The sequence below is a fragment of the Micropterus salmoides genome, unplaced genomic scaffold, assembly GCF_014851395.1.
Source record: "Micropterus salmoides isolate LMB-PRFRI ecotype aquatic unplaced genomic scaffold, ASM1485139v1 Ms_hic_scaffold_2, whole genome shotgun sequence".
Taxonomy (NCBI): domain Eukaryota; kingdom Metazoa; phylum Chordata; class Actinopteri; order Centrarchiformes; family Centrarchidae; genus Micropterus; species Micropterus salmoides.
This window is the reverse complement of record NW_024041150.1, coordinates 22,550,104-22,562,139: the sequence shown is the minus strand read 5'-3', so window position 1 is coordinate 22,562,139 and position 12,036 is coordinate 22,550,104. Positions and strand designations below refer to the sequence as shown.

Below are 12,036 nucleotides of genomic sequence, written 5' to 3'. Positions count from 1 at the left end.
TAAACAAGTGTCAAAGATAACGTTGCTTTTCCTCCTTGGCGTCAAATAAATGACAAAGTTGCAAAGCCATTTCCTGCTCAGCACAACTGATCACGCTTTAAATGCCTGAAGGGTAGATTACCTTGTTGGCCTTATATTCAAGGCTGGGCTCCAGGGCACGAGACAGTTGCTGTACCGTTCTACAGCAGAAGACAATATGGGGTGTGTATGTGAATGAGTCGTTCAAAACACGCAGAGAACATGTGAAACGACACATGAAAGCCACATCCCCACAATGCCCCTTGTGCACACATGCAATCCTGCATACTGTGTACAGACAAAAGGAGGAAGGTTGAAGAGAAAGAGACCCCACAGTTTAAAGCCGCCCGAGGGAAAAGGCAGAGCTAATCCGTGGTTATCAACACTTTTAAGCCTGCAGACTTGAGAGCCATTTGCAAACGCTCCCCTCCATTTCTACTTCGATCCTCCCTTTTGGCTGGCACACGAAGACGCTTGTGTTTTCCACCTGAATCCGTGACAGACCGCCTGCGAGTGGCAGCGCAGTAATGGTTTCCAGGGAGACTGCACAAGCAACGCTCCTAGACACTCAGGGATACAATGCTATATGCCCCATTTCTGCTCCCAGGCACAAGCAACTGAGTCCTCCATCCAGCAAGCTTCTACTTGAACCGGGGCTTACCACATCATCAAGAGTCATTTTGCTTGTCTGCTGTTAATGAACAATGAAAAAAGGCAAGTATTTAAAACTTTACCAATGCAGAATATTTTAAAGGGGCATATGAATTCAAAGAATATGTTAGTCCTACTGCTGCAATACAGTAACATTGGCCCTCTGAAATATTCAACATTATTTTCATCAAGTTGAACTCTATGGTTTAAGTTGCAAAATAAGACTAAACATCTATTTCATGTTTATTTTCGTGGCTCAATGTTCTTCCAAGGTAAGTAAGACCTTTTTAATCAATTAATTCAATCAATCAATCATAATCATAATTATCTGGTGCAAGTAATTTTTTTGGCTTTTTCAGAATCAATGTGTGAGAGAAATGTAGAAATGTATCAAACAATTGTGCCTTTTTCTGATTTCCATAAATATATTAAGGGCAATTTACTTAATATAAACAAAACATGTATTACACAGGCCTACATTTTGAAAGGACTTTCAATTTAGCGTGTCACAGTTTGCAGAAACAAAGCAGAAATTTGGTCTCACAGTCCACCTCAAATTCCTGGACACACACACTGCCTTCCAAAGGCACTACACTTGATGACTTTTGTATGAATATTTACAGTTTAATGTTAACAACTTTGGGGGCTTAGTGATCAAAGCAAAAAAAGAAAAAAGGATGTGAACTGTTTCCTAAATGAGTTTTCAAAACGGTCTGCTGGGGTCATGGCGTTAACATGCAATCAGCGTGGCCTCTGTGAAAAGTCGTAAGATTATGGGTTGCACAAAGAAGAAACAGTTTTCTCTGCTAAAAGAACAGATTAAAATGTTTAAAAATTGCAATTAAAAACACTCAAAAGTCTGGACTGGGAGAAAAAGAGAAAAACGGCAAGCACTTGTTAATGAAAGACATATTTCAAGTTCAGTGTTGTCTCTCCCTTGCTCTGTACATTTTCCTCTCATTCTAATCCTTGCACTAGCTTTCAGTGCATTACAGAGTCTAAGCTTCCTTTTTGCGTGATACTTATTTGCTGTAGGTCTAGAGAACAACATGCCCTGGAAAAGAAAAGAAAAACAAACAGACAAACAGAGCAGCACCATGTTACAGGATACCATCTTGGGTTGATTTTTACATACAGCGGAGGGGAAAATATCAGTAAATATAGCACATGTGAATTAGAAAGAGAAGACAGAAAAAATGGGATGGCATAGTGGAGCATACAACTCGCTCTGTTTCTCTGCACCATGCAGTCATTACAGTGATTTTGTTTCATGGAGGCAAGTGGAAGAGGCTCATAAATGGAAGTGGTGGAAACTGGCGAGTGGGCTTTGCCAAACAGCCTCAGGCTGGAGTGGAACAAAAACACAATACTGTAATGCCCCCTAGTGATGAATTATTATAATGCCACATGATCTACCCCCTTGGAACTTTACACTTATAGTTTATGAAGCTTTTTTTTTTATATCACAGCTGCTTTTGGGAAGATATTTGCATATGCAGCTTTTAAAAACACCCGGGACAATATGTGAGACTGTTTCAAAAACCTACAGTATATATTTTGTAATATCTAGCTGCAAAGTATTATGAATCAAAAATATTAAAATCACAAAAAACATCCCTTAGCAAGTTATAGTATTAACAAAACCAAACTTGCAAAAGAGATGCTGGGGAAAAGTAGCTTTTGCCACCTATGCACCCTGCAGCTTCATCTCTCTGTCCTCTATTAAGCCACCCTCTCAAGTCTGAAAATTTGGCAAAATCCCCGGAACAGACTACACCCTACTGCTATACTCCTTCAGCCTGCTCATATTTAGGATTCCGCCGACCTCACAGGGTGCTATTTTTTAAATCTTCCAAAGCAATCAGATTTCACACTTTCTTCTGCCCCAAGTAAGAGGGTATGTACCCATAATCCTGTTCCTACTGCTTGTCAGGATGACAACAAGAACAGAAACCCGTGGGCTGTGTCTGTGTGTGTATGCACATGCACACAACTGGGTACATGGTGGTCTGCTAAGGAAGAGATACAGACAAGACAGAACAATTTGGGGGGAAAAAACGAAAAAGAAAGGAACTGTGCGGGGAAAGGAAAAGAATATATCTGGAAAAAAAGACTGCAACACCTTCAGAAGTGGCCATTACTGGTGAAGTTAGAAGGCGTCTTACGCGACAGGAAGAGATCGTTTGAGCCGTTTCAGACAGCAGTAGATGTCTCACTGTCCTGTTAGACACCTTCTGAGACAGCACTTTAGCACAGCTAACACAGCTCATATTGATATATAAGTCAAAATGCTTTAACTGACTAAAAAGATCTGCGCTAATCCTTTAAAATCACACACAAACAGAGAAAGTCAGTGCGAGTGGCTTGCTATTCAAAATGTCTGCCAGTGCATTTGCTATTTGTGGGGACTGTGGAAACTCAAAATTCCTGTGTTCACGCTAAAAGCGCCGCAGAAAGTGGGAGAACAAAATTCCTTCATGTAATGGTGCAACTTCAGGTAGCTAGCTCAAGCTATATAACTTGTTAGCCCGTTAGCTAGTAGTCAGCTAGCTATTAAGCTAGATGCCTGTGAAGGCTCTTAGTCATCCAGGCCATAGTTATCCAAGGAAGGTTAAAATCAAGATACTAGAAGACATTTCGTCCCTCATCCAAGAGACGACTTCAGTTCTGACTGACTGGTAGGGAAACTCCGCTAATTAACCTCTGTGGACTAGTTTGCCAAGATCATCGATTCCGCTGGCTAGCTAACACGTCACACCATCTGATCAATCATGTATCCTGACTGTAAAACCCACCACAGGTCTTTCAAAGTTCTTGCAATTTTTGTTACACTGGCTAAAAAGATTCTGCCATTGTGGATGCTAATTTCTTTTTTTATTTTCTTTTATCTTTTAATGATCTCATTACAATTATGGGCAGTACCAGGAGCTTTTTAGCTCACTAAAGCACTTTCGCCACTGCAAACATAGCACATTTAAGAAAACTGCAGTTACACACATTATTATACATGTGCTTTTCCTGTAATTTGATACCTACCTGTGTCTGTTTCTACAAGATGCAGCACTGACATTTTTAACTTTAGTCATCATATTGGTTTCGGCTGTAGCCACTTTCATTTCAGGGACTGGAATGAATATTGTTGCATGATATGTACCTGCTCGGCTAGTACATAGTGCAATCTGTTTTGCCATTTTTGAAAAGTATTTTTAAAGTAAGAAAAGTACAGAATACCAGACGCTTGGTAGCTTATTCAAAAACATCACATTTACAAAGTTATCATCCTGCTATGTCTGCCCCTTAACATCACATCTCATCAGAGTTGATAGAAACCACCTTACCACCTACACTCATATGTTGGAAAACATTTAAAGGTACACAAAACAGGCACAGCATGAAGGATTACAATTATTCCTAGTATTTGAATATGATTTTGGAAAGACTAAATTTAATGTAAATATGCTTATAAGAACACAATTTAAACCAGTCTTTACTGTGCAAGAAAATCCACTTTGTGAGTTGATTCTGAAACACAAGGGCTATGCTGACTAAAAGAGGTACTGAATAGAAAATAGGAAGTCGGCTAAAACAAGTATGAGTATGGGGAGAGGAGATGATGCAGAGTGAGGGCAGGGGAAAATTTAGCAAGACGGGAAAGACTGAGGTGAGTTGACAGAGTGAAAAAATCATGAGGATGAAGGACGTGAGTGAGCATGGGGGACAGTTTGCGCGCGCGCAAGAGAGGCAGAAACAGAGTGCAAGGGGAGGAGAAATGAGAAAACAGAAGTCTGACTCTGACAGTAGAGCACTGAGCTCAGCTGATGGCCCCTAATGAAGTATGGCAGCTGCAGAGGAGGAGCCCACACTGACATGAGTCCCACTCTGACAGATTGTGGAGAAGACATGCGCGCGCGCACACACACACACACACCCCTGATTTAAGCATACCAAAACTATGATGGAACTGCCATGCAATGAGGAGCAGAGTACTGAATGACAAAACATTGTCAGGATTGACAGTGACAATGACAGTGCATGGTGTGCATTTCCCCTTTTCGCTTTCCAGTGAACATTGGAAGGATTCTTTTCTGGTTCTGGACATTTAAAAAAAAAAACTAGCCTTTCTTAATTGTGTTTGTGAGTTGTCTTCCTACAAGTGGCAACACGTAGTTTATTTGAAGCAGGGGATGAAAGTCCATTCTCTGCCTGTTTTTTCTGTCAGTTGCTATTTTGGTACCAGTATTAACGTTCATTTTGTTTCCTCATAGTCATTCCTCTTTGAAGAACTTGTGGATATTTAAGACACCCTGAGATGAGAACGTGTTTCCAGCATTGATGATGAGTGAATTAAATCCTGAAATAGCCTACCTGTGTGGAGCCCACTTCATTGTTGACTGTTGGAGGATGACAACATGTTGGGGGCGCAATGTGCTAGAAAATGACAATAAATGTACGAAAGTATCTCATGAGTGTCACCGGTCTTTTTTGAACTGATGTTCCACCTGGATTAAACTCCTCATATCCTGACACAATCAACGCGCATTCTTCTGGGGAAAATACGGAGCATGCGCCGTTGCGAAAAAAAACTCTGCCTGCACGGCCGAACACACCCCTTTTATGCGAACGCGCACCAACTCCAATGAAGTTAACCCCGGGTAGACGCCAACTCAACTAACAAACATCTTATCCGCCGTCGTAGTACCGTTTAACTCCAGCGTAGGCGGTCAGAGTTTGTCAGCCCTGAGTTCATGTTCATTTATTTTATGTTCTGAATCAACATAACAGGAGACCTTTCAGGGATTATTAACAAGAAACAGAGAAACATTTACAGTCCACCAACACATCAATCTGGAAATATTCAAAACATTCGTGTAATATTATTGAATCCATAGGCAACTGACTGCACTCTCCTACTCTCTGGAAAGAATTCTTTCATGTATCAGCATGGTCCAACTGTATAATAATAACCTCCCACCTGTGGATATTAATCTTAGTTCAGCATTATTTCATTGCTCATGAGTGTAATAAAAGTAAGAGGAATCCACTGTGTTGACTGTTCAGTTATCATACCAGTAATATGATGTTTTTTCTAATAGTTTCGAAGAACCCAACTTCAAATTTTAGAGAGGCACAGGCATGATTCTCTGAAATATGTGGATTTAGGTTGAGTATGGAAGTCGTCTACGCCTTCAGGTCACATTCTGATAGTGACAGATTCATCTGTAAAGTATTTTCTCTGTCCATTAATTACAGGGCCTTACGTTATCATTTTATCAGGATAGACCTTTTTTTCTCCAAGTGTTTGAGATTGGTGTGGCAGCATCATTGGTTCATTTGTTCTCACCTGAAGGTGGAAAAGGCACAAAATGTACAATATTGCGGACTGATGCTTCTTGAGAAGTCATGTCCCTTGGGTGCAACATGACAATTTAGAAAACTGTGGGGTCCTACTATGTAGAAGAGGAAAACTTTTCTAGTGAGTGAAAACAATCTGGACAATAATGACATGTTAGATTTATCATCCAAAAGTGCCACAAAACCACTGGATTGAATGACACCAACCCATGCTCATAAAGGTGTCTGTCTATAGTACTTTCATACACAAGACAATGTGGTTTATGTATTATTTGTTAGTAAAGAAAAAGCGCAAGATTTAAATGTTTAAGGAATTAAGGGAATAAAAAAAGGCAAGTGAAATGCACTGTAGCGGTCAAACTAGCACACCAGGGCAAAACTTACTGAAAGACATGTGAGAGCAGAGAACACTAAACCTTTCAGAAAGTCATAGGTGCCGGTACTTCATATTAGAAGTGGCTTTAAGGATACATGACAGCAGGTGGCAGCAAATCACTGTGTTTCCCAGCATTTGTTGAACACAATGATCTACAGTGAGGAAAATAAGTATTTGAACACCCTGCTATTTTGCAAGTTCTCCCACTTAGAAATCATGGAGGGGTCTGAAATTGTCATCGTAGGTGCATGTCCACTGTGAGAGAGAGAAAAAAAATAAAAAAATCCAGAAATCACAATGTATGATTTTTTAACTATTTATTTGTATGATACAGCTGCAAATAAGTATTTGAACACCTGAGAAAATCAATGTTAATATTTGGTACAGTAGCCTTTGTTTGCAATTACAGAGGTCAAACGTTTCCTGTAGTTTTTCACCAGGTTTGCACACACTGCAGGAGGGATTTTGGCCCACTCCTCCACACAGATCTTCTCTAGATCAGTCAGGTTTCTGGGCTGTTGCTGAGAAACACGGAGTTTGAGCTCCCTCCAAAGATTCTCTATTGGGTTTAGGTCTGGAGACTGGCTAGGCCACGCCAGAACCTTGATATGCTTCTTACAGAGCCACTCCTTGGTTATCCTGGCTGTGTGCTTCGGGTCATTGTCATGTTGGAAGACCCGGCCTCGACCCATCTTCAATGCTCTGAGGGAAGGAGGTTGTTCCCCAAAATCTCGCAATACATGGCCCCGGTCATCCTCTCCTTAATACAGTGCAGTCGCCCTGTCCAGTGTGCAGAAAAACACCCCCAAAGCATGATGCTACCACCCCCATGTTTCACAGTAGGGATGGTGTTCTTGGGATGGTGCTCATCATTCTTCTTCCTCCAAACACAGTTAGTGGAATTATGACCAAAAAGTTCTATTTTGGTCTCATCTGACCACATGACTTTCTCCCATGACTCCTCTGGATCATCCAAATGGTCATTGGCAAACTGAAGACGGGCCTTGACATGTGCTGGTTTAAGCAGGGGAACCTTCCGTGCCATGCGTGATTTCAAACCGTGACGTCTTAGTGTATTACCAACAGTAACCTTGGAAACTGTGGTCCCAGCTCCTCCCGTGTAGTTCTGGGCTGATTTCGGCCCCAGTCCGAGGGAGATTGACAGTCATGTTTAGCTTCTTCCATTTTCTAATGATTGCTCCATCAGTGGACCTTTTTTCACCAAGCTGCTTGGCAATTTCCCCGTAGCCCTTTCCAGCCTTGTGGAGGTGTACAATTTTGTCTCTAGTGTCTTTAGGATAATAAATGGAGTGGAGGTGGACATTTTGAAGGCAGACTAACAGGTCTTTGAGAGTCAGAATTCTAGCTGATAGACAGGTGTTCAAATACTTATTTGCAGCTGTATCATACAAATAAATAGTTAAAAAATCATACATTCTGATTTCTGGATTTTTTTTTTAGATTATGTCTCTCACAGTGGACATGCACCTACGATGACAATTTCAGACCCCTCCATGATTTCTAAGTGGGAGAACTTGCAAAATAGCAGGGTGTTCAAATATTTATTTTCCTCACTGTACATTGTGTCAATAGGATCTATTTATTTAGAAAAGACAGTGTTTTGCATCAGTATCTATATTTGGATGATTTCTAAATTAGCATCCTCTATTAGTTTCCTCTTACAAAATAATAAGATAAGATAAGCGCTGCTATATTCTAAACGTTGTGCTCTTGAATATTACACAGTTTGACACACATATGGTTAAATAAAACTGTTTATTTAACAATTGTTCATCAATAAAAATAAAATAAAATGTTACAAATATTCTTTAAAATCAAAGAATTGTACAAACCAGGGCTCCAATTTAATCTTGTCACAACATAGAAAAATACAAAAGGCACTGTGCATTAGAGTCCTGCTGCATATAGAAAATATTTTGAACCAAAAAAAATAGTCCACTACTCAGATTTACAACGTTATTATAATAACTCCCTCAAAGAAAAAGAAAGCCCTGTCAATCCCTAGGTGACAATTTTAAATTCTAACATGTCCGTGTCCTACCAGAGCAGACTTGCTGCCAATAGGAGCAATCTTTAGGAAATTGGACAGCAAACTGAATAATTAATTGAGTTAAAGACAACCAATTGAAGTTTAAAACTGTCAGTGTCACTCACAGGAGTGTAAAAAGGAAAATAATCAACCAGAAAAACAGTGTAAACACATAAAACACAATAAATATGCAAGGATGATGGGAAGTGTGTAAATGTGCATGTGAGGATAGGGACGTGCCTCGACATTCTACCAATAAACAATCAATTTAACATTTATACCCATTACCTTGTAGCCCCTGGACACCTATACTGGTCAGCAGATATTTTGGCATTCTAGACCTAGACCAGAAGTTTGATGAATACAGAGACAAAAGAAAGAATGAAGCGTGTTATTTGATTAGGTCACTAAACTCTACATACCAGCAAGAATCTGAGGTTGTATGTTTTGCCGCCTTAACAGTCCTGTAAAGACGTCTGAGCCAAGAACCTATGTGGGTGTCCTGGAGCTACATATTCACACAGACTCATGGCATCGACTTTTAGATCTTGCCAAAAGAGTGCCCAATATGCTTTCCAAAATGTACAAAAAAAATTCATGTTCTGAATATTACTGGAACCTTCAAAACCCATGAAAGGGTATAGGGTATATGATGTGAAACACAGATAGAACTGGGGCAGACACCTCATAACGCTGAAATGGGAGTAGTTAAACACACAAATAAAAACATTCCATGGAGTGAGAGGAAGTAGAACTGCAAGAAATGGGTTACTTCCTCATGAAAATAATCTCTTGAGTGGTAAAGTGGCTTTTTGTGACACATTCTTTACTAATCCAACCCTTTGCTTTTGAGCTCCAAAAGTCCAAACATGATCGCCAGCAAATGTTTTTGGAGATGTTTATTTCTCTGTGACTTTCTGGTGCTCTCAACTGTGCAAATTCACTGTTCATTCAAAGCTTTTAGTAGTTCATACCAAAACAACAATATAGCTACTAAGGACACCTGCCATTCTTTTCACAATCTCTTTGGCATTCAGTTTAATGTCCAACTTTCTGTTGAGTATATAAGAAAATACACATCCCAGTCAGAAGGAGTCACACTGTCTAGCAGTCATAGTGCATAGCAATTCCTTTTGGCATCCAGTCACTGGATCACTCAAGGTCTATTGATGCTTTTGTTAAAATCATAGGAAACCATGCTCATCAAGTCCTTTTGGAGTAACTGGGTTCCACTTTGCAGCCGTCTTAGTAGTAGAAAAGCCTGCAAGACAAAAGCCAAAGACTCAATCAATGCTGACATTTACAGAAAGGCTACAAATTTCACACAAAGTATGATTAGCAATAATAACGGCATACAGTACCTGGTTCTGATCTGCTTTTGGAAGGCTCTGGTGGCTGAACATCTGGCAAAGGAAGACCCCTCCCATCAACATCACTCTCCCCTGATGACATGTGGTCCTCTGCTTTCATGTACAAGGCAGGCTTGTGGTATTTGGCCCGGTAAGTGTCTGTCATACAGTTGTCCACAGAAAAGTAGGTGGTGGGAAGAACCATATCTGTCGGACCAGGGGAGTCTGTACCGTGATCGTGTCCGGGCTTTGGACTGGGTAACCTCTCGTCGCTCTCGCTTGCCGACAGATCGTTCCTGTCCTGGTCCGATGACCCCGACTTGGAGCTGGCATCTGATGAAAGCCTGAGCTCGGCAGGTGTCTCAATCCACCGGCGGAGGGTGGTGTGCGAGAGGGAGGACAAGCCATTTTTGGGTTCACTGCGGGGGCTCAACCGTGGTGGCACCTCCGGTGGCGGGGAGTGGACAGCAGATGGGTCAGCGTGATTGTTGCCAAAGGTCTTGGGGGGTAAAGGTGGAGGATAGTTGTGCAAGAAAGGGTGTAAGTGGGCAACCGTGCCCATTTCTTCTTGTTCAGAGAAAGGTCCTGCAAGGTCATCCGAGCTGTTCCACTCAGAACTGCTGGTCTTTGCTAAGTAAGGAGGCACAGGGCTCACGGGGCTGCTATCCACGTTTTCCTCTAGTTCGCTGTCAAGACTATTGTAACTTTCCAAGATCCCAGGAGTGTATCGGAAGGCTCTTCTTCTGCTATGAAGCAAAAACACAATCATCAGTATTTTACTTTGCACCAAATCAACTGACCACTTGCAGTGTTCTTGTAACTTTTTTTACCTTTGTATTGGCTGACTAGACAGGATGTCTGCGTCTTGTAGATCTGGAGATTTTCTTTCTTGTTCACCTACAGTATACAAAGAAGCCTCATGAGCATTTTATATCTCACACACACACACACACACTCATTTGTAAACTCATGGTCATCACTACCAGATGGTCGGAAAACAGAGCTGGGTAACATCTGTCATGGGTTTCTATTTGAATACGACTAAAATAATTCTGTCTCTCTCCAGCAAAGACATGTTATCTAACTGGGGTCATGGTGAGGCCCTTTGCCTGGTGCTGAGAGAGGAAGTATCAAAGCAGCTAGTCTGGCAGAGCGCCCTCAGGCCCCCTGTGTACCACTCTGACTGTCTGATCCAGCCAAAGAACGTGGCCCCTCAAAGGGAGTTTGGGTTCATATCCCAGCCCTATTAGCTTTGAGTTAACAAAGTAGTAGTTGTAGTACTAATGAAACAATAAAGACCCTGAATGAACTCTAGCAGATTTAGAAGTTGGAACATACACAAACTAACGAAAGCAAGGGAAATTCTATCACGCTATTAAGGTCAATCGGGTCATAATGTGATGTCAGTGAGTTATGCTGCAATAATTTAGAGGTAATAGCTCATTTCACCCATTAAATCAGCAAAAACACATGTTTATAAACAAGTCCCTGGGTGGGGGCTGGTGTGGAGCTTAGGCAAGTTAGCATGGTGGGTGTGATTTACAAGGCATGAGACAGACACCGACTGACTAACAGGACAAGGAAGAGAGTGAGTGGCTGAGGACCATCTGTGGTGTGTCAGCATACCCTCTTTTTTCCCCTGTGCTCTCTCAAAGCATTAGTGGCTAAATCCTTTGTGCTGGCATGCAATTACGCCGGGGTCAGACTCCAGACTCCAGATCCCCTCCACAACACTATTGCATTTTTAAGCCGCTAAGTCCATGTGGCAATTCACAATTTGATGACGCTGATCTGCAATGTTGGCAAGCAACCGTAACAATATCATTCTCAAAAACAAAAAGGGAAGCAGCTTTCAATGCCTTTTCCAGAGAAAATGCCCTCGTCTTTATGGTCACGCACACTGTTGCCAAGAGAAAGCTTGAAGGAGAAAGCAGCTGGATAACAAAGGGCAAGGCGACAGTGTTGTTGGGTTACAAGAATGTCTGCTGCTGTTGAAATCAAAAGATTTTTCAGACAACAGCTATCAAATAATCGCTACATTTCCATCCGAATGTTAATGTAAATCAATTCTTCAGGTTCAGGGTCTGGCTGATCTCCAGAAAACATTCATTTCAGTGGAATTTTGGGATCACTGCTGTAGCTGCGAACGCCAGGAAAGCAGATGTACTAAAGGTGTCCTGCTGTTTACATGGCCTACTGCACTTGCCTGGGAAACAGTCCATGTGCTGTGATTGCATGGA

The 12,036-nt window shown here is 41.4% G+C and overlaps 1 protein-coding gene and 1 long non-coding RNA gene across 4 annotated transcripts in view; both read right to left on the bottom strand.

Annotated features, from left to right (window-relative positions):
* LOC119913081 overlaps positions 1-5,184 on the bottom strand; it is a 38,317-nt gene extending 33,133 nt beyond the window's left edge. Inside the window, exon 1 of the long non-coding RNA XR_005446364.1 lies at positions 5,035-5,184. This is a non-coding gene — a long non-coding RNA (uncharacterized LOC119913081). The remainder of the gene's footprint in view (positions 1-5,034) is intronic.
* Positions 5,185-8,159: 2,975 nt separating this feature from the next.
* LOC119912909 (inactive ubiquitin carboxyl-terminal hydrolase 53) overlaps positions 8,160-12,036 on the bottom strand; it is a 38,000-nt gene continuing 34,123 nt past the window's right edge. For 2 of the 3 annotated variants that reach the window (XM_038732184.1, XM_038732183.1), the window contains exons 15-17: positions 10,627-10,693; positions 9,809-10,542; positions 8,160-9,708 (exon numbers count right to left, since the gene is read on the bottom strand). In XM_038732184.1, the coding sequence (XP_038588112.1) occupies positions 9,632-9,708; positions 9,809-10,542; positions 10,627-10,693 (878 nt within the window). In that variant the 3' untranslated portion in view covers positions 8,160-9,631. The remainder of the gene's footprint in view (positions 9,709-9,808; positions 10,543-10,626; positions 10,694-12,036) is intronic. The other variant, XM_038732185.1, reaches the window with a different exon arrangement.